Genomic DNA, 22,862 nt, shown 5'->3' on the forward strand with positions numbered 1-22,862 from the left:
TCTATGAAAAGACACCCCTTGCACCTTGCGAGGCTCTGAGATGATGGAGGGGTGAGCTACAAGATGCAAAGGACCATACCTGTGAGGAAGGATTACCCACAACACCTGAGACAGGCCCTGTGTGACTATGTGGTTCAGTAAAAGCAGCTGGAGGTTTAACTTGTTGACAGTGATTTTTGTTTTTAAGCCCTTCAGTGGTGGTTGTCTTCTGTTCAGCGGCCCCCACTCTGAGGTCCCAGGCCCCCGAAGGTCCAGCCCCTCTGGTCACATGGCTGCACACTTCCTGGGGGTGTTCGGGTCAGCATTTGCTTCCTTCCTGATGCTTTCTGCAAAAGACAAGACTTCTATTGCCTCATGTTGCCCCAGCTTTGCCTCACAGGGCTGGTGTTAGAATTTAATTGGCTGCCAGAATTTGTGTTAAAAGGAGCAGCAACATTAATATTTAACATCTTGGAGAAAGAACAAGTTATACTTAATTCCTCCGCTCTGCAGTGACTGCTTTTCTATCTTGCCTGTGGCAGCTGTGAAGTAGCCAGCATGCCAGGGCTTCCCTCTTCCCTCCATAACAGGCTGTTGGTGCTGTTCCTCGTTGCCACGTGACTAATGTAGCCTTCGTTACTGTTGGTGACGGCCTAATACGCACCCTGTGGTTGTCCCATGAACATTATGCCAATGAACGCTCTGGTGGTTAAGGCTTTGTCATCATGAGCTGACCTTGTTTTTAATGAGGGATCAGTATTAGAACCTTTTATTCCTCTTGCCTGATGGTTCCATGGGATGCCTTGAATACCGAAGCAGGCTTTTGGGATTGACAATTATTTCCTTTCTTTCTTTTTTTCATTTACAAAATTCATTATTTCATTCTTTTTGTTTAATAGCTAGAATTCAAAAGTTGCTATGGCCTTGGAAATTTTGAGAGCTGACTGGTTCAACTCATATTAGGCCAGCTCTGGCCCATGTGCCTTAATGTTTTTGAAAAAGAACTCGGCAGCCTGCTTCATCTTTATTCCAATCTGAGGGGGGAAAAACCCCCAAAGTATAGAGGGCTAGGGAGGAAGAAATTGTAGTGTCAGTGGCTTTGAGGCTGTGAATGTCCCGGGGATCACCTGGGCAAGACCCTCTTTGCACAGATGGGCCAGGAGGCACTGTGATTTTCCCAAGGCTCTGCCTGAGTTCTGGAAAGAGGCAGGGCTAGGACCAGGAATCTGGAAGGTTCAGGGCCAGCGCCATGACACTGTGGTCTGAGCAATCCTCGGGAGGGCCTGCCCCATTCTAGTGGGGGTCCTGCAGCTCTGACCCTGGGGCCCAGCCTTCCCTGAGCAGGAGCTGGGCAGCGGATGCTCTTACCAGCCAGGTCCCTCCTGCCGATGGCTACGAGGCCCTCGAATAGCGCTTTGCAGGGGTTCTCACCCACTGTGGCCACGCCATGCAGCCAGATGAGCAGCATCCGATGGCCATGCTCCTTGTAGCTCTTGGTGCCTGAGGACCACGAAGGAGAAAGAGAAAGGGAGAAGGAGCCAAGCTGGCCCGCTCAGCACGAGCCAGGTCTCAGCTCACGTCTACACTGCCCTGTGCTGTCTCCTGAACACCAGGCCCTGTGTGTTCCAGTCGAGTTCAGCCCAGTGGTGGGGAGAGGGGCAGAGCAGCCTGAGATGGGGTGGAGGTGGAGGTTTGTGTTGGGGCCCTTGAAACTCCCCAGTCCCGGGCTTTCTCCTGAGCACCTACCACACATGCTGTGGTATCACTCGTAAGAGAGAAATAATCGGCACTCGTTGCGGTACCATGGTGCACACGACTGTGTGCCTCATTTTTGGCTGCTCAGGATAACCTGATCCTTGCCTGCTGCTCATGGTGGGGCAGCTTCATTTGACCTATTTACACACTAGCCTTTGCCCCCAGTGTTCCTTTATCATCTATGCAAGTTCCTATCTGTGACAGAGTTTACTTCCGGACACCCTGCTCTATTCTATTAATTGGCTTCCATATTTTTGTGTTAGGTATCTCTCTATATTAATTATCGGGTTGGCCAAAAAGCCTGTTACATTTTTTTCTGTTTGATGGCTCTAGCAGTGCTTAATTGTCTTAACTTCATTTGAAACAATTTTGTTAGATTGTATTGTGAAAGCTGTCATCTCAGTGGGCATTTAAAAAAAGCTTATCAAAATTGGTGAACTTCTGTGCAACCATTTTAATATTGAAGATGGAAAAAAATATGCCACATTTTCAGTGTATCAAGCTTTATTATTTCAAGGAAGGTGAAAACACAACTAAAACACAAAAAAAGTTTTGTGCAGTATATGGAGAAGGTGCTGTGACTGATCAAACGTGTCAAAAGTGGTTTGTGAAGTTCCTTGGTAAGATTGACCTTTTGGCCAAATAATTCTTCGCTGTGGGGCTGTCTTATGTGCTGGAAGATGTTTAGCAGCACCCCTGGCCTCTACCCACTAGAAGCCAATAGTGGGAGATAGCTGGCATACTCAAAATATCTAAATCAATAGTTATTGGTGAAAATGAAAAATGTGTCTTTTATTTTACAGAAAAAAAATGTAATGGACTTTTTGGCCCACCCTATATTTTAGCTTTATAAACAATTGAATCTGGTTAGACTCTCTTCACTTTTTTCCCTCAAAATATTCATTAATATATTCCCTGTTTATTCTTTCCTGTGAACTGCGAATCCTTTAGTCAAGTTTCAGAAAAACTCCTATATTCATTTGATTAAAACTGGATCAAAGTTTTAATCTAATTTGGGAAAAGTCAATTTCTCTACATGACACTTTTTCTAGCCAGGAATACAAAATGTCATTTCACTTACCCAAGTCTTCTTCTATGGCATAACTAATTTTTATTGTTTTATTCATATGTCTGTCATACCTCTTTTTATAAACACAAGCTAATATAAATGCAGTATCTTTTTAAAAATACCTCTATACATTTGCCCACTTATTAATGGTACATAGGAATACTATGGTGTTTGTATATTTTATCATATATTTAGCTATTTCATTGAATAATTTTATTCTAAGAGTTTTTCAGTTAGTTCTTCTGGACTTCCTATCAATATAATTATAGCATCTGAAATTAATAAATCTCTCTTCTTTGCCAATATTTGCTCTCATTTCTAATACTGTTTCATGCCTTACTACCGAGGCCGAAATTTCCAAATAGATGTTAATAGTGGCAACGGCAGCGCCTCTTTTTGCCAGAAGTGCCTTTAGTTTCATGTATGAACGATGGGTATCAGCTCCAGCTGATTCATGAAGGTGAAGTTCACAGGTCGATGGGGAGGGGAAGGCAGAGGGCACTGCCTGTGCACAGGCCTGGAGGAGTGACAAGCCACGTGGTGTGCTCAAAATGGCACATGGCTCCGTGTGACTGGGCTGTGGGTCACACAAGCTTTTCCCTCAGAAGCACGGAAGACTGAATTCACCTCAGGCGCCCCTACCCCTCTGCCTGTTGCTTGCTCTGAGCTGCCAAGGCAAGGTGGTACCTGTCCACTGTTGCTCAATGGCGTGGATGTGGGCCTCAGTGAACTCCCAGCAACACGCGAGCTTCTTCCACTCCTGCGGCCGCAGGTGTCTGGAGGCCAGTCGCCACAGCACAGAGCGGAGCTGCTGCGTTTCCTGCCGATGGTCCTGCTTAAAGGTCAGACTGTTCCCAGAGGGATCGCTGGGGTCCCTGAGTGAGAGGTGGTCCTGTGGGGCAGATCCCAAAGTAGCAATTTGGGGAAAATCCCTTCCAGGCTCTACCTCATGATCCTGGACTGGGAACTGGAGTCCTTACAGGCCCAGGGCTTACTGTCCACGACTCTGGTTTCTGCCTCTATGCACGCCTTGCCTTGACCTCTGGACTCCAAGCTGCTCACACTGTTCCTCCATCCAGAACTCCTTTCCTCACCTCTCTGCCCCTCAGCACCATTGCCACAGTCGAAAGACCACCCAAATGCCACCTCTTCCAGAAAGGCTTCCCAATTCCTCTTTTCTCTGTTTTTATATGGCACACGTGTCAGTAGAGCGGCTCAGAGGTTGTAGCAAAAGCCAAGTAAGCCATGAACCAGGCATTGGACTTGCCAAATCCCAAGAAGTAGCAAGGGTGTCCAACCTTTTGGTGTCTCTGGTCCACACTGGATGATGAAGAGCTGTCTTGGGCCACACAGAAAATACTCATGACACATAATCACAAAAAAATCTCATAACATTGTAAGTAAATTTATGATTTTGTGATCTTGGGCTGCATGTGGCCTGCAGGCCGCAGGTTGGACACCCCTGTGCGGGTAGGATTACGGAATTCTTTTTATGCAAAGCAGGTGATAAAATGAGAGGTTACAAAAGAATTATGTAATAGCATAAACTGTGCCCACAAAAGCCCCAGGGAGCCCCTCTAAAGAAAATGGATGCAGAGTTCTAGTTTTTAAAAAGCTCACAGTGAGGAAAATTGCCCTCGTGTCTCTGCTTGTTACATCCTGGTCAAGTGTCTGGCCAGTCACCTGTGAGGTGACTACTCGTGAGCTTGGCTCTCACCTGGGGTGGTAAGGACCTGTCCTCACAGCGGCGTTCCCATCCGCACCTGCGCATTGGGATCACCTGGGGGCTTTAAGGACCACTGAGGCTTAGTCCCCAGGCCAGGGATTATTGATTTGGCCTGAGAGCAGGGAAGGGGGATTCCTGATTCTAACTGCACCTCTGCCCTCGTGTTAAGAACTTTTAAAGAGTGAGGTCGTTTCGGATTAAGCACAGAAATAAATCATTTCATCAAACCCTTGGTATGACTATCTTCGGGTTACATTTTGGTGTCATCTGTTAAAAAGAGATAATGTTTATTCGAATCTTCCATCTCAGTGAGAGTATCTCATAATTCTAGTGAAATTGGTTATCCACCAACTGATTTTAGAAGAGATTTTTAATTTTAGAGGTGGAGAGAAGTTTACTAAATTTGTAAACAATATTGAAATGTTTAAGATATTTGAAATTCACTTTATTTATAGGTCTAATTAATTGGAATTACTGGGATAATTTTAAAATTTAGGAAGCATTTGAAGTACTTAAACAGAAAATCTATTAAATTTATTTACTCGATTTATAATGTTTATAATAGTTTAATTAACTAAATTTATACATGGGACCAAACACTAATCGAAAGGCTTCTTTGAACATGACTGTTAAAATGTATTAGGTTGTATAAATAGAATAAAGAATTTATAAAATTAATTTCAAAGTTTAAGGAAAATTAGCTTTTAAATTTGTTATAAATTTAAATTAGTTTTAATTTTAAAACTGAAGAAAATGTAAAAAATTATTTTCTGTGTATAAAAACAACCCTCAAAGAGGCCCCAAAACCCTCTACTCTAGCCCCATTTGCTGACAACTAGAACAGCAAACTCAAGGCCGTACACCAGCCACACTTCCTTCCCAGCTCCGCAGCGGACGTCACTACTCACTCCCAGCGCACTTCCCTCTGGGCTCAGACAGTGTCCTGAGTCCAACACCCCAAGCAGTGATTCCAACCACCTGGACATGGCAGTGCACTGGCACCAACTCGCCATCTTTTCCACGTGTGCACGCATGCCTGTGTTCATCCATCAACCGGGGGCAGTAGCCGTGTCCAGGTGTCTCTCCACACAGGCATGGGCCTCAGTCGGGCTTGTTCCGATGTGGTTTGGATGTCCCCCACCCATCTCCAGACCCTCACAAAGCACCCCCGTGGAAACTGAGGGGCCCCTGAGTGGATCAAAGCCAGCTCCACCTGGAGCCGAGGCCGCTCCCTTTCCTACATGGAGAGACCACGCGCAGACTCAGTACCTTCTCCCACTTGTAGAGGCGATCGGCTTTTATGATCATGTCCACCAGGCTGACGTGGTTGCTGCGGGCGGCCACTGCCAGGGCGGTTTTCCCTTGCTGCAAGTAAGAGGCGAGAAGGGGAGCCAGAGTTGCTACAGGAGGGGTGCAAAGTGACCTCTAGCAGACACTGCACACCCGGCTGCCCAAAGAAAGCAGTTTCCAGCCGCCTACACTGGAGAGTAGAAAAGCTTTCTGGTTCTGACGAGGGAGGTGGAAAAGTCACAGCTAGAATAAGGCAATAATAATAATTCCAACCACCACCTCCTGTGTTCTTTAGAACTGATGAAGCCTAAGTGTTTATGAAACTCAGCCTGCAAAACGCTCCAATGTCACCTGTGAAATAAGCGTTCCCGGCCCCGTTTTTCAGATGAAACCAGAGCCCAGGGAAGAGGCTTGGGCTCATGGTGTCACGACTGCCCACCTCTCCCCAGGCTCTAGGCCTTTGATTCAGGCCTCCGGCACAGTGCTGACCTCAACCAACCCCAGGGACCTGTGCAAAGGTGGGACGGTCCTCTTTGAGTTTGGCCAGCTGCCCTGGGGCCCAGCTCAAAGCAGGAAGCCTCTCCCAGGTCCAGCTTCGGAGCCTGGTCCTGCCCCTAACCCTCCCCACGCCATCCCAAGGGCCGGCCATGCTGGGCTACAAGAGCAAACACCCTTCCCCTGCCAAGCCTCATGCTAAGCCTTCACTCTTCTCAGACCTCCAGCCACTGAGGAGGTCATCACCCCAGAGGCACAATGTGCTCAGAAGCCCTTCCCCACCAAGTGGCTCAAGGTGCTCTGATGGGGGCCATGAAACGGAAGGCGCCCACATCATAGCCCTAGACCAGGAAAGAGGAGGACCAAGTGCTGAGGGCCCTCAGAGGACCCAGGGGAAGGTGGTAGAGGAGTAGGAAGTCTTCCTGGAAGAGGCTGCATATGAGGCAGTACATAAAGCAGGGGAGGCCTTGCATACTCTGAGACCAGGCAGCACTTGCAGCAGGGTCTCTGGCAAGGAAGGAGCCATGAAACCTTAACAGGGCAGCTGGTTGTGAGCAGAGGTACCTTATCTCTCAGGTTCAAGTTAACCCCTGCAACCAGGAGCATCTCTGCTATGTCCTGCCAGGCGTGCTCGGCAGCGAGGTGGAGGGGCGTCTGCTGCCTCTGGAAGAGAAGCCAAGGGGACAAGGAAACAGAAAAGTATGTAGAAGTAGCCTGTGGCTTAAAGGCAGGATAGGACCAAAGTGGGTGCACTCCCAGCTGGGCCTTAGCAAAGCTTCTCTGAGAAATTCAGAGGGAGGGTAAACTGGGTTTAATCATAAACATAACACTGGAGAAAAGTTGATAAAAACAAAAATGTAGAAAGAACAAAAAAATACTACTCACTAGCCGACGTAACTCAATCTCTCTCTCTTTTTTCTTTTTGAAATGCAGAATGTCCTTAGTTTGTTCTTTTTGGTTTTACATATTTGAGATCATCCTGTGTATATACATTTTGCACCTATTTTTCTACCTCACATAACACTTTACACATAGTATAAACATTGATAAACACCATTTTTAATAGCCCCATAATAGTCAATGTCAGTACTGTAATTTACCTATTTCTCTATTATTAAGCAGTTGGGCCATTTTCAAATTGAAGACTGATAATGCCGCAATGAATATCTTGGGGCATGAGCTCTTAATATATTTCGTGAAGCTTAATTCTCAGACGTGAAAATACTGACCATTTTAACGGTATGTGCTATCTCCTGCCAAACTGCTTTCCACTGTTGGACGCAATATGTGCTGGCACTGAGGACTATGTGGTTAGAAGGTGGGCTGTGGGCACAGGGATTTAAAAGGGCTCAGAGGCCTCTTGTTATTACATGAGATGACCCCAGTCACCCCGGCCCTGGGAATTCTCCCTAAGAGGGGGAGAATCAATGAAAGGAAGAGGTTGAATATAAAGAGGTGTTAACTGCTGTGTTATATATTTCATGGGGAAATTAGGAAATAACCAAAATGTTCAAAATAGAATGTTTCATAAAAATGAAGCTACCTTCAACAAATATTCAAACAGCTTCTTACAATCTACAAAAGCAATTCCTCAGCTCTGGGTCATTCTGGCACCGGCCCACACGCTGCCAGCCTGGGCGGGTGGCCAGAGGCTCCATGGGAACCAGGTGGTTTCTGCAGCCGCTTACATTGTCGGTGGCGTCCAGGTCACTGCCAGCATCGATGAGGAGCTGAACCAGGATGGGAAAGTTGTGCCTCACTGCGAGGTGCATTGGCGAGGCTCCCTGCTGCGGTGGGGGGAGGGGGAGACATGAATCAGTGGATGTATCAGTCCCTCTCAGGACTGCCCAGCTGCAAGTGGGTGCTGGGGGTGGGCGTAGGGAGGGGCAATAATACTACCTCTGGGTTTGGCACGTGGCCTGAGGCATTTACAGCCCCAAAGCCTGAATCACTGGAGTCCAAAATCTGAACCCCAAGGTGGGCAGTGACCTGAAGACCCAAGTTTGAGACTTTCCTATGCCAAGAACTCACTATGTGACTTTGGGCAAGTCATTTCCCTTCCTTGCTACTCTCCATCTGGCAAGTGCTAAGGTCCCCTCTAGCAGCAACACCTTAATGTTCTCTAATAACTCGTTTAACCCACACAAGAACCTAGAAAGTTTACAGGGATGGTATTCTTATTAGTATTTTCATCTTGCACGCAGAAACACTGAGGTTCAGAAAGCTTATGCAACTTGCCAAGGACACAGCTAATAGAGGCCTTGTGTTATTGAACTTTCTACCCACAGCACCTAGGCAGATGTCTGATAGCTATTTATGTATGAAATAAATGAAGGAGAGAGCCAGCCATGACCGCAACAGAGATCTCACTCCAACGCTGGAAGGCTCCCTCCACTATGGTCCCCTGTGACCCCTGACTGCATGACAAAGTGGAGGTACTGCCACAGGATCCCCTCCTCTAGGTGATACCGTGGCAAACATACTGTGTAATAGTACAAAGCCAGTACAACTGATAGTATAGATCTGTAATAATTGTAGAAAAACACCCTCACATAGTGAGTATAAAAGGGTTACAAAACAGAACTCATACACACACACACACACACACACACACACACATACACACACACACACAAAAGAATGCCCACAATTGTCTTTATTAGTTTAAGACAGGGAAAAAAGGTTTATAAATATTGGAAAAGAAGATTTTAATGATACCATTATCTGTAGGCAATGTGATTGTTTTAACCTAGATAGGTTAAAATAGTTAATACCCACTCCCCCAAAAAAGCCCTAGTAGAATTTTAAAAATCATATAAAAGATAAAAAACCCTAAGTAGTTGTAATAAATGTAGCCCTCTGGTGGGTGATGTGGATAATAAGGGAAGCTATGAATACGTGGGGTCAGGGAGCTCATGAGAAATCTCTACCTTCTGCTCAGTTTTGCTGTGAACCTAAAACTGCTCTAAAAGTAAAGCCTATTAAAAAAAAAAAAAAAAAAAAAAAGACAAGCCCTGGCTGGTGTGGCTCAGTGGATTGAGCACAGGCCTGCAAACCAAAGGGTTGCAGGTTCGATTCCCAGTCAGGATACGTGCCTGGGTTGTGGGCTGATTCCCCAGTGGGGGGCTGTGAGAGGCAACCACACAGTGATGGTTCTCTCCCTCCCTTCCCCTCTGTCTGAAAATAAATAAATACAATCTTTAAAAAAAAAAAAAGCCCTAGCTGTGTGCTCAGCGGATTGGGTGCCGGCCTGTGAACCAAAGAGTCACCAGTTCGATTCCCAGTCAGAGCACATGCATGGGTTGCAGGCCAGGTCCCCAGTAGGAGGCACATGGGAGGCAAACACACACTGATGTTTCTCTCCCTCCCCCTCTCTAAAAATAAATGAATAAAAATTTTTTTTTAAAACCACAATGATGAGGCTGTGTCAAGGGAAGCAGGAGCCAACTGAAAAGGCTTCCAGTGGTCAAAGCCAAAACAATTTGAGCAAGAAAATTAAGTAATATTGGATTATAATACAAAGTATGATATAAATATGAGTCCATACTGATATAAATAAATGACTGATTGAATAAATAAGTAAATGGAGGTAAATTAATAAATCTCCCACTCAGAAGAATCCCAAATAACTATGTAGTTATTTTGCCCTCAAGGAGGTAGAACATAAAACTCCCCATTCCTTAAATGTGGACTTCGAATGGTGACTTCCTTTCAAAAAGTACAGTATGGGAAGGGGGAAAAAGTAACTTAGAGACACTGACAAGCACCACCTCGGCCGGGTGACAAAGACCAGCATCAACAGTGACACATTAGCTCGACAGCATGCACCCTTAACTTGGTGTGATGAAAATGACTCTTTACCTCTGTGATCTTCCTCTGAAAAACCCATAACCCCAATCTAATCATGAGGAACGAAAACACCAGACAAATCCCAGGTGGGAGGCAGTCTACAAAACACCTAGGGACTACTCAAAACTGTCACAGTCACCAAAAACAATGAGAGTCTGAGAAACTGTCACAGCCAAGAGGAGCCTGAGAAGACACGACAATTAAATGGAATGTGGCATCCTGCATGGGGTCCTGGAATAGAAAAAAGACAGTAGGTAGAAACTAAGGAATCTGGAGAACGTATGAATTTTCATCAATAATAATATATTGGCATTGGTTCGTTAATTGGGACAAGCATACCATACTATTGTAAGATGGTACAAATAGGGGAACTGGAGGTGGGATATATGAGAACTCTCTGTACTACCTTTGCAACTTTTATGTAAAACTAAGTATATTCTAATATAAAAAGTTTATTAAAAACTGCAGAACAACCCTGACCAGTATGGCTCAGCAGATTGGGATCGTCCCATAAGGTGAAAGGTTGCAGGTTTGATTCCCAGTCAGAGCACATGCCTGGGTTGTGGGCTTGGTCCCAGGTTGGGGGACAGGCTTACAAGAGGTGGCCAATTGATGTTTCTCACAAATATCAGTGTTTTTCCCCTTCTCTTTATCCCTCCATTCCCCCTCTCTAAAAATAAACAAATAAAATATTTGTTTAAAAAACTGCAAAACAGTGTGAATAGTATGCTAAGAAGAGGAGGAGAGACCCACACATATATGGCCAGTTGATTTTTGACAAAGGTGCAAAAGCTGCTCAGTGGAGGAAGTTTAGAGAGCCTTTTAGCAAATGGTGCCAGAGCAATTGGACTTCTGCAGGCAAAATAAATAAATAAATAAATAAATAAATAAATAAATAACAGCCTCCCTTGAATGAAACCTCACACATTATACAAAATTAACTCAAAATGAACTACTGACTTAAATGTAAAACTAAAACTTTTAGACAAAAACGTAAGAGGAAAACTTCAGGATCTAGAACTAGGCAGGGTTCTTAGAGTTGACACCAAAAATATAATCTATAGAAGGAAAGTATTGATAAATCAGACCTCATCAAATTATTTTTTTACTCTGCTCAAAAGCCTGTTAAGAGGATGAAATGACAGCCCTGGCTGGTGTGGCTCAGTGGATTGAGCACCGGCCTGTGAACCAAAGGGTTGCCTGTTTGATTCCCAGTCAGGGCATGTGCCTGGGTTGCGGGCCTGGTCCCTGGTAGGGGGTGTGCAAGAGACAACCACACACTGGTGGTTCTCTCCCTCTCTTTCTCCCTTCCTTCCCCTCTCTAAAAATAAATATGTACAAAATCTTTTTTAAAAGAGAAAGAGAGGATGAAAAGACAAGCTACAGACCAAGGGAAAATATTTGCAAATCACATAGCTTACAAAGGCTAGTTCAAGAATATGTAATGAACTCCTCTTAAAACTCTAGCAGGGGTGTCCAACCTTTTGGTATCCCTGGGCCACACATTAAATACACAAACACTAACAAAAACTGGTAAGCAACAAAAAAGGTTTTAGGTAAATTTATGATTTTGTGTTGGGCCGCATTCATAGCTATCCTGGGCTGCATGTGGCCTGCAGGTTGGACATCTCTGCTACAGTATAAAAAAATTAGAAAATGGGCAAAGACGTGACTGGACATTTCACTGAAGAGGATACACCAATGTCAAATAAGCACATGAAAAAATGTTCAACATCATTAGTCACTAGGGAAGTGCAAGTTAAAACCACAGTGAAATGTCACTACACACCTACCAGAATGATAAAAATAAAAAAATGGTGACAACATGTTGACAAGGCTGTGGAGAAACTGGATCACTCATACATTGCTGGTCGGAATGTAAAATGGTATAGCCACTCTGCACAAACAGTTTTGGAGTTGTTTATAAAACTAAATATGTATAACTTTAGAACCTAGCAATCACATTCTTGGCATTTATCCTAGAAAAATGAAAACTTAAGTTCATACAAAAACCTGTACATGAATGTTCATAGCAGGTTTATGCATAATAGTCCAAAACTGGAAACAACATGGATGTCCTGCAACAGAATCCTGAAAATCATTACAAAATAAAAATTAACCCAAGGGAAAATTGGTCAAAGGATATGAACAGACATTTGACAAAAAAGGGAATACAGACAACTCTTAAGAGGAATGAAAATTAATACTACAAAGCGATAAAATTCTTCACTCATCAGATTGGCACAGATTCAAAAGTTTTGCCCAATGTGTTGACAAAACTGTGGTGAAATAGGCATCATCTTATGTTACTGGAGCAAGTATAAGCTGATACAGGTCATACAGCCAGCAATTCGGCAATATATATGGGAAGTACAAACATATGTGCCACTTGACCCAATACATCTGCTTCTAGGCACTTATTCTGTAGATACACTTCCACATACATGGTAGGTTATATGCACAGATTTTTGTTGTAGTATTGTTTGTAATAGCAAAAGACTAGAGTCCACCTTTTAGAGGAAACAATTTAATAAATTGTGGTCCATACATGCAATGGAACACTATGCAGCTATTTAAAAAAAAGGGTGCAACCCTGGCTAGTGTGGCTCAGTGGATTGGGCACCGGCCTGCAAACCAAGAGGTCACCAGTTCGATTCCCAGTGTTGGGCACATGCCTGGGTTGCGGGCCAGGTCCCCAGCAGGGGGCGCACAAAATACAACCACACATTGATGTTTCTCTCTCTCTTTCTCTTTCTCTTCCCCCCTCTAAAAATAAAGAAATAAAATCTTTAAAAGAAAAATAAAAGGATGCAGATGTGTTTTAAAATATATACCTCTATGGAAAGATCTTAAAGATGTAGCTGTGTGAAAACAGCAGGCTATCCATTGTCCAATAAAAGGTACCAGGGCTTCTGGTGGAAATGGCTGATTCTAGGACTGGGGCAGGAAATAACATAGGCTAAGCACCTTGTAGTGACAGATAGTAAAGAAGTGCGCCATAAAAACTCTACGTCTAGTGACATACACAGCTACTAAAATGACTAAGAGCCAGGACAGTGGCAACACCAAATGCTGACCAGGATGTGGAGCAACAGGAACTCTCATCCACTGCTGCTGGGAATGTGAAATTGTACAGATACTTTGAAAGACAGTTTGGTAGTTTCTTACAAAACTAAACATACTCTTAAGTAGTCATGTTCCTTGGTTTTTATCCAAAGGAGTTCAAAATTTATGTCACATAAAAACCCACACATGGATGTTTATAGCAGCCTTATTCATAACTACCGAAACTTGGAAGTGACTAAGATGTCCTTCAGCAAGTGAATGGATAAAGTGTGGTATATCCAGACCATGAAATATTTCTCAGCACTAAAAAGAAATGAGGTGCCAAGCCATGAAAAGACATGGAGCAACCATATATGCATAATACTAAGTAAAAGAAGCCGATCTGAAAAGTCTACCTATTGCATGATTCCAACTAAGTGGCTTTCTGGAAAAGGCAAATCTATGGAGACAGTAAAAAAATCAATGGTTGCCAGAGGTTGGGGCAATGGAAGTGAGGGATGAATAGTCAGAGCACAGGATTTTAGGGCAGTGAAAATATTCTGTATAATGGTATAATGGTGGGTGCATGTCACTACATATTTATCCAAACCCATAGAATGTACAACACTAAGAGTGAACCCTACTCACTCTTAAGAGTGGACTTCTTTTTAATCAGTAGAAAATGTAAAACTTAATATACAATGTTGGCAAGAGAACAAAGAAACACAGCCCACACACTGCTGTGACTATGCATGTTGGCACAAGACTTTTAAAAGTGATTTGGCCATGGCTGGTGTGGCTCAGTGGATTGAGCACCGGCCTGCGAACCAAAGGGTTGCTGGTTCAATTCCCAGTCAGGGCACATGCCTGGGTTGCGGGCCAGGTCCCCAGTAGGAAGCACATGAGAGGCAACCACACATTGATGTTTCTTTCCCTCTTTCTCCCTCCCTTCCCCTCTGCCTAAAAATAAATAAAATCTTTAAAAATTTCTACATCAAAAGCTAGAAAGGTGTTCACAATATTTGACCTCAAATTCCCACTTCCGTTTGGAGAAGTCATATATAATACAAAAGAAATAAAAAGTTATGCCATAAAGATGTTCATGAAATCATTCTTTATAGTGGCTGAGTCTGAATTAACTTAAATATCCAACTGTTAAGGATCTGTTAAGTGTGATTGGGACACTGGACCCCATCTGGCGTGGTCAGCGCCTACAAAATGTCCACCAGGAAAACTACGCAGCAACACTGGGTACCTGGACTGGGTGGACGCCACTGGACTGGACTGGTGTCTTGATGGGGAAAAATAAACAAGCATCCTCCTTCAGAATTCTGCCTTAGCCTGGATTTACTCCAGGTGGAGGTGCTACTATACGTATGAGGAGAAACAGAGAGGGAATAAAGAAAAGTTACTGTTTTACTAGGGTGTCAAGATTAAGGATGCCTTTTTTTCTCTATATTCCAATGAATTATGGTTTGACAATAATTTTAAATATTTATTTCAGCTACATGAAATGACCTCTTTCTAATTTAAGCAACAGATGGTTCCTCATTTATATAATGGGAATAATAATAGTACCTATAGATAGGAAACAGAGGCGCAGGAAGGTCAAAGCTGCTTGCCCAAGGTCATTCAGTTTGTGAGTGGCAGAGCCAGGCCTCAAAGCCAGGTTGACTGACACCAAGGTCCACGTCTTAACCCCAAGGTTATATTGTTGCTTCTGCTGTACTGCATGTTCTGCAATACAACAGCCAAAAAGTGAACAACCTACGGGCTAAATCTGTAGTAAAATCATTACTAAGATCCAATGGATAAATGAGAGGAGAACAGGAGCAGATATTTGGCTGGGAAGGAAACGCAAGCCTGGTTCCTAACCCCGTTCCACTAGAACCTTATTTGACTCTCCTATGTGCTGCCAGCTGCCCTGGCCCTGACCCCGACCCCAGTCAATGACGTCATGGAAGACTTTGCAGCAGGGACACCCTTCAGTCCAGGCCCCCACACTTACATGATCAGACACGTTGGTGCAGGCCCCTGAGTGGATGAGGGCCCGGGCCATGTCTTCAGAGCCACCGAGGGCTGCATAGTGGAGGCAGCTCTGCTCTTTCTAGAGGAAAACAGGAATCAGTGCACCTTCCTCAAGACCCCTCACAGAGGGGTTTACTGGAATTCATTCTGCCATTTTCTCTCATACCCCACCCCCCACCCCAGCCCTATTGTCCCCCTTAAACTCTGAAGCTAAATAAATCAGTGACTTGCGCAGGCCTGGTGACTGGTGACAGGGGCTCACAATGATCTCAGCCTTTCCTTGTCTCCTGTCACAGACTCCAGAACACAGGCCAAAGCTCCACAATTCCTTAGCTGGTAGAGACAGGCAGAGCCTAGACTCTGAGGAGCAGGTTTTCAAAGAAGGGGATAAATTAGATTTGCCAGTACAGGGCAAAGCCCATCCGGCACACACTGGCTGGCAGGGGCTGGGGCTGGTCAGGGTGTCCCAGCGCGACCTGGCAGGGCCAGAGCGAGGGCTTCTTCCTGGACTGGCCTTCTAAGTGCTCTCCTTTCGGCAGAGCCCACTCCTGGCCCAACAAGGATCTCACTGAGACACCTCTGCTCGGTGCCAGGCAGGCCCTGCCAAGTGACCGACTATCCCAGCTTGCCAATATGGGGGCAAACCAGGATGAGATGGTCACCCTTACAAAGTCCTGTCTGAGTACACAGGGCGGGTGGGAAGTAGCCCACCTCCTCATGGGAAATACAATCACCTTAGGTTTGCCCCCTCCTAGGAGACCCTGCCATATGACACTGCAAGCGGTGGGCGCTTCGAGATGGAATGCGGCCTCAGCCAGAAACCTCAAGCCAAGGTTAGAGCCAAGGCCCAGTGAAGTGGGCAGCTCCCCCCCTACCAACGACCTTCATGAGCTTGGCACGACCTCCCCGGCTCTGAGTTCCTATGCGTCTTTCAATACGGAACCCTCCCAGTACAGAGACTGTGCCGGGCACAGAGAAAGGGCCTCGCTGACCAAAGAGCAACCCCAGAAGGGCACAGATGGTGACCTGGGGCAGTTACTTTCACCCTCTGGGCCTTGGTCTCCCTCCAACCCCCACACCCCTCAGCTAGTGGCTCCGGCACCTTATAAGGGAGGTCTGTAAATTAAGCATTTTGTGACTTATAAAAGCACTATTCACACTTTGGGTGGTTTAACACAAACATTATTAAATTTACATTTTCTACTTTGTTATTTATTTTCTATATGTCTCCTATCTTTTTCTCTTCTGTTTCTCCTTGATTGTTTTCTTTTGTGTCAAATACATATTTTAATACCATTTTAATTCCTGTTATTAAACTTTCTTTGCTATTATTATATTTTATTATCAGTATTATTTTTGCCTTATTATTACAATTTAGAACAAATAAAGAATTCTAGACCCTGAAGCAATTTAACCAGCCAAAAAGGACTATTTGTCATTGATCTAAAAAATAAAAAACAAAACAAAACAAAAATACCAAGTCCCAACGTAAAGGCCATGGCCCTCCTTTCCAGGCCACGGGAGCAGGGTGGGCACTTGTGCCGGGTGACTTTCGGAGTACCATGACGACGGAGAGGAGGGGCCTGGCCCAGCGGCAGGCCCAGGCCCCAGCTCTGAGGGCTGGTATGGGCCCTGCCAGAGGGGCCTCATGCTGAGGACGCCCGTGGGTGGGGCCAAGCCTCCATGAGCCCTGGAGTCAGGACAACAGGCTTCTCAGACTCAGCTTTGCTTCTTACCAGCTTGTGGCCTGGGACAGTCACTCACCCCTCTGTAAGCTTCCATTTCCTCTTCTGTAAAAGAGGGGACACTTTTCTAAGGCACTTTATGAACTATCAAGTACCCAACAATAGGGAAGCACAGAGAGGCTTTGAGCTCCCATTATGCCCCGTCACTGTGCTAAGGACTTAATCCTCACAGCAATGTAAACAAGTAAGTATGTACCAGCCCCATTTTACAGTGGAGAAAAGCGGCTTAGAGTTAAGTAACTTGCCCAGATCACAACAGCTCGGCAGTGGAGAAGCCAAGACCAGAACCTAGGCCTACTGCCTCCCAGCCTCTGTGCACACAATGTTCAGAAATCATTGTGCTGTTACTGTTGATGTGGTTACACCTCAGCAGCCCAGGGCGGACATCAGCCATGGGGAGGCCTGGTTACCTGGGTGAGGGTGTTCACGCTGCTCCCAGCCGCCAGGAGGAGCTGCACACAGTCGGGGTGGATCCCTTCAACGGCTACGTGCAGGGCGGTCAGACCTTCCTAAAAACACACAGGAGTGGTGTGAGCACGGCAGTAACTGAGGCCGGAACCTGAGACCAGAGGACACCCTCGTGCCAGGCTCCAGGGCTCTTTGAGCTCTCCACTGTCCAGCTACTGAGGACAGTGACCTGGTTATTCGTGGTTCCCTGAGCCCCACCCCATTGAGAGGCATATGGCACATTCACCCCCTCTTCTACCCCCCGCTCACGGTTCTCCTCGCCCTCTAAGCAGCCTCGCACTGCTCTCTGTCCATTCCCTCCTACTCCAGGAAGCCCCGACCGTCCTGGCCACTGAAACTTCTCCCTTTTTGGAGCACACACTCTTGTGTGACTTCTTGGTAATCCCTCATGCTGCCTAGTGCCCCTGGAGTTTCATGCCATTGCTTAGCTTTTCCCAGTGGCCTGTTAGTTCAAGAACATACAGGGCCCTGCAGAAGTAAGGCGTACTCGAGTGTGGCTGGTAGGGTACATGAATGTCTCGCACGAGATGATCAGCGATTTGAACATTTCACCTAAAATGTCCTATGGTGTGCTTGAATGTGATGTTGTTATGCTACAGAATTACACGCTTATGATTTTGTAATAAAAAAGGGCCGTTATTTGCACCACACCCTGTATATACCCTCAGCTCCGGGCTGCAGGACCTCTACCAGGGAGAGCCAAGCTGCACATCACCCATCTCCACATCTCCCAGGCGGCAACTTACCACGTTCCTCTCCTCCAAGTCCAGCCCGATGTCCACGAGCCGCTGCAACACAGCCAGGTGGCCCCTGCCGGCGGCCAAGTGGAGGGCCGTGTTCCCCTCCTGCAAGGAGGGGTTGGGAGCGTCACGGGGCTTCCCAGGCTCTGGGGCCTGCTGGGGCCACCCCTTATTTTATTGACACTGGAAACTGAGGTCCAGAGGGAGAAGTGACATCTCCAGGGTCTCAGAGCAAGTCCATGACAAGCTGCAGCCCTGAGTGCTGGGCCAAAGCCACCTTGCCCCTGAGGCTGTGCCGAAAACTGACTGCGGGCACTTTCAAGTGCCAGTCCTGGTCTCTCCTCCCTTACACTTCAAGGGACACATATTAGTTTAAAAAAAGATCCCTACTTTCCATGCTTCTGTCTAAAGCTGATCCCTCCCTGGGGACCCCAAGTCACCATCCCCTCCCTCTGCTCAAGGCCACGACTCCAGAGACCCTCCCAGGCAGCCACATGGCCCAGTCACTCACCTCTTTGTCTTTGCTCAAGACATTATTAGCCTCTTATGGAATAATGGGCCTGCCCTGACCATACAGTTTATAACTGGGATTCAAAACTCTCCTCCTGATCCCTTATCCTGCTCAACTTTTCCTTTTTCTCCACAGCCTTCTAATACTTTTATAATTTATTTGTATACTATGCTTATTGTTCATTGTCTGGCTCTGTTGTGAGAACGTAAGCACCACAGGGTGGGGCTTTCTATTTCGTTCTCTGAGTTTCCCCAAATGCCTAGAATGGGACCCGGGGCACCATGGCAGACGCTCAGCAGGTATTTGTTCAATGAGTAAATAATGCAATGAGAGCTTGACATGCGTCCCCTGGAACTTGAGAACTGGTAGGACTGGTAGTTGCCTCACACTTGAGAAGTCCAAAGGTGACAGTGATAGAGCCGAGAGAGGCAGCTCTGTGGGGTGGGGGGAAAGGCGCAGTGTTCTCTGTTTAGAGGTGGCCTCACCAAGGCAGCCTGCTTGGGGCTGTCCTTAAAGGGACCTTGCTGCAGAGGACACCCAGAGGGTGAAGGGCCCCCCGCAAAGGAGGACAGCTGGCAGCGGCCGGAGATAAGGTACGCCCTTAAAGAGGAACCACAGCTGGCAACCAGGGCAAGGACCCCTGAGGAACCCACAGAAGCATCCAGAAGGAAAGATGCAGCTTTGGCCATTCCTCACACCCCGGAGACCCCTGGGGCGCATCTAGCTGAACCAGCCCGAGGGGCCTCGGAGCTCAGGTGCCTTCCCCACTCTGGCCTGTCTCAGCGCCTTCCTGTGGCGGTGGGGGGTGGGGAGCATTCCCATTAGGCACAGATCTTTAAAGGGCCCGATGAGGAGGTGAACATCACCAAAGCCAAAGCAGTACTTAAAAGAGTTAAAAACATATCCCCCTCCCCCATGATAGATCCACACACGGAGAGAACAGCTTATGGGATCAAAGATGAAACACTGATATTTCCTTAATGATGAGTCATATTATATTAATAAATAAAAATCAAGTTTCAAAACCCCCCACAGCTTTGTTCTGCTTTTCTCCCACGTCTCTGCAGGTGAACATGCCGTGGGCTAGTCAGCGCTCCGCAGCACGCGCGCGGGGAGCCGGCTGCGGGGCTGCGAGCACAGGGTGCAGTGTCCAAAGACACGCCAACGGACCGAGCAGGGCCCGGCACGTGCTCCCAGCTGGCGCGGCTATGGACACAGGGCAGGGCTCGCCTCTTCCTTCTGGGTTATAAACACCTACATCCTGCCTTTTGAAGCTGCAGGTGGCAGGGACCCCCTAACAGGGCACTTGAATCCTGCCTGGCCTGGGCAGGGTAGGGGGCTCAGAGGCTGGAGAGCCACGTGGAAGGAGGGCTTGGCCTTGGGCCCAGTGCCCAGTGCCCTGTGCTCTCTGCTGTGGGGGTGCCCGGCCTCTCAGCCTCCCCTCGAAGATCCCGGTGGAATTAACCCCCTTCTCTGGGCCCTCAAAGCCTCCCTGCCATCACGGCACCGGTGGCACGCCATGTGTCGTCCTCGTTCTGTCATGGTGTTGTTCTGACAGGCGGGGTCCCGGCAGAGGTCCGAGCCTTGAAAACCTTCCTGTGCCCCGCCCCCATGAAGTTCCAAATGAAAATATTCCTCATCCGACTACACAGAACTTAACAGGGATGTGCAATTTTAAATGCTTCCTTCTGGAATTTCTGATTGCGAGATTCTGAGCAAGTTCACCAAAGCTGGACTTTTCTTGTTTTCTGGTTTGGGTGCCCTTGCTCTCCTTGGGCCCTGAGCACAGTCAGTTTTTGCCTCCTGGGTCGATGTGTCCTGGCGGGGGCTGTCCTTCACCCCTCTCTGTAATCCCGCTTCCTGGCCCAGCGCCTGGCGTTGAGCGTGACCATTTCCAGACATGTTTCCAAAATGAAGGAAATCGGTCTGATTCTTGTGGTGTGACTCAGCCTTTTCATCCCAGAAGGGTGAATGAGGACCATGGACTCAGCACAGATCTGAGAGCTCAGCGCCCCAAGAGGCAGCCTGGCGACAGGGAGAAGCACAGGCTGGGCATCAGGATGCTGGCTCTAAACCCAGCTTGATCTTTGTCTGGCTGTGTGACCTTGACTAAAGTATTCCCCTCCTGGGCCCTCTGTTGCCACATCTGTAAGGCGAGCCAGCGGCTGAACTGGCTCTGCTGGAGATGCCTTCCAGTTCAGAGACTCTGTGGTATATTTGCCTGTGAGCTCTCTGTCCTTCTATTCTGGCCACGCACATGAACCAGAGGATTAAATATGGAGTCTGTCCTTTTGTTAGAAGCATTGTTTAGAATTTGCTGCAACATATTTGCCTAATGGTTCACAATGGTTCAGTGACAGGAGTCATTTGCAGGGTAGTCCCTTCCAGTCTCCACCCCTCACCCCTTCGCAGATTCATTAACATCCACCCTGAACAAACTGCTCCCTCCTCAGTGATCTCGTCCTGTTTTGCCATAATCGTTGTACTTACTAAACCACAATGAAAGCAAATAACCACAGGTGCGTGGCCACCATCCCCCTAACTCTTCCCACATTCCCAGAACAGACGTTCCCAATGGAATCACAGGCCTCTCAAACCCACTCCAGGCGGCACCACCAACCGATCTGATTTCCATCCTGACTCCCCACATTGGATCATTGCTCTTTACTATGGGCCATTGAGTTTCTTGACTAAGAAACTGTGTCTTGGGCATCTTTGTGTTCCTCACCCTTAGCACAGGGTTGGCCCATAGCACGTGCTCAAAAAACACCTGCTGGATGAAGGTCAGACACACGCGGGTCTGTGGGCCGCCTGCCCCTCCAGCAAGTTGAAGTCAGAAGTAGGCGCAGATGAGCTGCCAGCATCTACCCAGTCAGAAGCCCAGAGCCTGGCCCTCCCCTGGGACCCACAGTCACAGTACCTTGTCTTTGACACTGTGGTCACAGCCGGAGCCCACAAGGAAGTCCAGGGCATCCAGCTGCCCATGCTCAGCAGCCCGGTGAAACGCTGTCCTTCCCAGCTGGCCGGGAAGAGAGGAGAGTGAACCTTCGTGCCCTGCCACCCGGCCTCTCTCTCCCCGGCCATGCTGGGCTTGCAGTGGCCTCTCCTGCCCCAGGCACTCTCTCCGCCCCTCACCTCACACGCCTGCCTGGAAAGCCCAGACCCAACTTCCCAACAAGACCCCACTAGGGCGTCCCTCCCCGCTGAAATCTCCCTGTGACCGCCTGCTGCCTACTGAATAAGGAACAGAGTTCTGAGGCTGGGGGTCGAGATCTCCATGAGGGACGCCAATAACCCCTTTCCCACCTCTAACGCTCGAAAGATGCTCTCTCCTCCGTTTGGAATGCTCTCCTGCTTTTTCCAGGCTTACCCATCAAATCCAGTTCCTTCATCAAATGCCACCTGCTCCAGGAAGCAGAAAGCAGTGGCTCCCTTCTCTAACCTGTCTAGTCATTATCAGAGCCTCTCGGAAGGAACTGACCATGTTTCTGCCTCTGCCTTGCTCATCTGAGCCCTAATGCCCCTTCTAGACCAGCAGCTCCTTGAGATGGGGTCCAGGGCGCACTAGCCATCCCTCAAAGGACACACCCAGGGAATGGGCACGAGTGGCCCCAGGAGCCTCAGGCTCAATGGGAAGGACAGGCTTGATGCCACTCTCACCTTGTCAGCATGGTCCAGGGCCACGTCCTCCAGGTCTTCCATTATGAACGCCAGCACCTGCACGTGGCCTTTTTGGGCTGCACAGTGCAGTAAGGTTAGGCCGTCCTGGAAACAAGCCCAGGGCGGTCCCTGCTGTCTGCAAGGGAGGCCCTTCTCACACACTGTGAGGAAGGGGGTCTCTTGACCCCAGAAGCAACTTAAGTGAGGGAGGTTTGCAAATCCTATGTTTACAGCCCAGAGCCTCTACCCTGGCCTTGCATTACAACGAGATTGTTTAAAGCAGTTTTTCAAATAGATCACAACAATCAACAGGTCATAAAAACCAATAGAACAATGTTTTACATCTTGACAGTGGTTTGGAGTATACAGAAGTACCATTTGTCAAATCTCAGAGAATTTAAATTTAAGATCTGTGTATTTCATTGTATGTAAAGAAATTCAACCGTAGTTACTGATATGTATGCTTAAGTATTTAAGGGTAAGTGCACTGGTGTCTGTAATT

The 22,862-nt window shown here is 47.1% G+C and overlaps 1 protein-coding gene across 1 annotated transcript in view; it reads right to left on the bottom strand.

Annotated features, from left to right (window-relative positions):
• Window positions 1-264: 264 nt before the first annotated feature.
• ANKDD1A (ankyrin repeat and death domain containing 1A) overlaps window positions 265-22,862 on the bottom strand; it is a 37,691-nt gene continuing 15,093 nt past the window's right edge. Inside the window, exons 5-15 of the mRNA XM_054564452.1 lie at window positions 22,361-22,465; window positions 21,621-21,719; window positions 18,196-18,294; window positions 17,392-17,490; window positions 15,217-15,315; window positions 8,003-8,101; window positions 6,879-6,977; window positions 5,799-5,894; window positions 3,491-3,695; window positions 1,348-1,479; window positions 265-326 (exon numbers count right to left, since the gene is read on the bottom strand). Of these exons, the coding sequence (XP_054420427.1) occupies window positions 265-326; window positions 1,348-1,479; window positions 3,491-3,695; window positions 5,799-5,894; window positions 6,879-6,977; window positions 8,003-8,101; window positions 15,217-15,315; window positions 17,392-17,490; window positions 18,196-18,294; window positions 21,621-21,719; window positions 22,361-22,465 (1,194 nt within the window). The remainder of the gene's footprint in view (window positions 327-1,347; window positions 1,480-3,490; window positions 3,696-5,798; window positions 5,895-6,878; window positions 6,978-8,002; window positions 8,102-15,216; window positions 15,316-17,391; window positions 17,491-18,195; window positions 18,295-21,620; window positions 21,720-22,360; window positions 22,466-22,862) is intronic.

This window comes from Pteronotus mesoamericanus, unplaced genomic scaffold, assembly GCF_021234165.1.
Source record: "Pteronotus mesoamericanus isolate MK-2021 breed Mesoamerican mustached bat unplaced genomic scaffold, CSHL_Meso_final contig_164, whole genome shotgun sequence".
Taxonomy (NCBI): domain Eukaryota; kingdom Metazoa; phylum Chordata; class Mammalia; order Chiroptera; family Mormoopidae; genus Pteronotus; species Pteronotus mesoamericanus.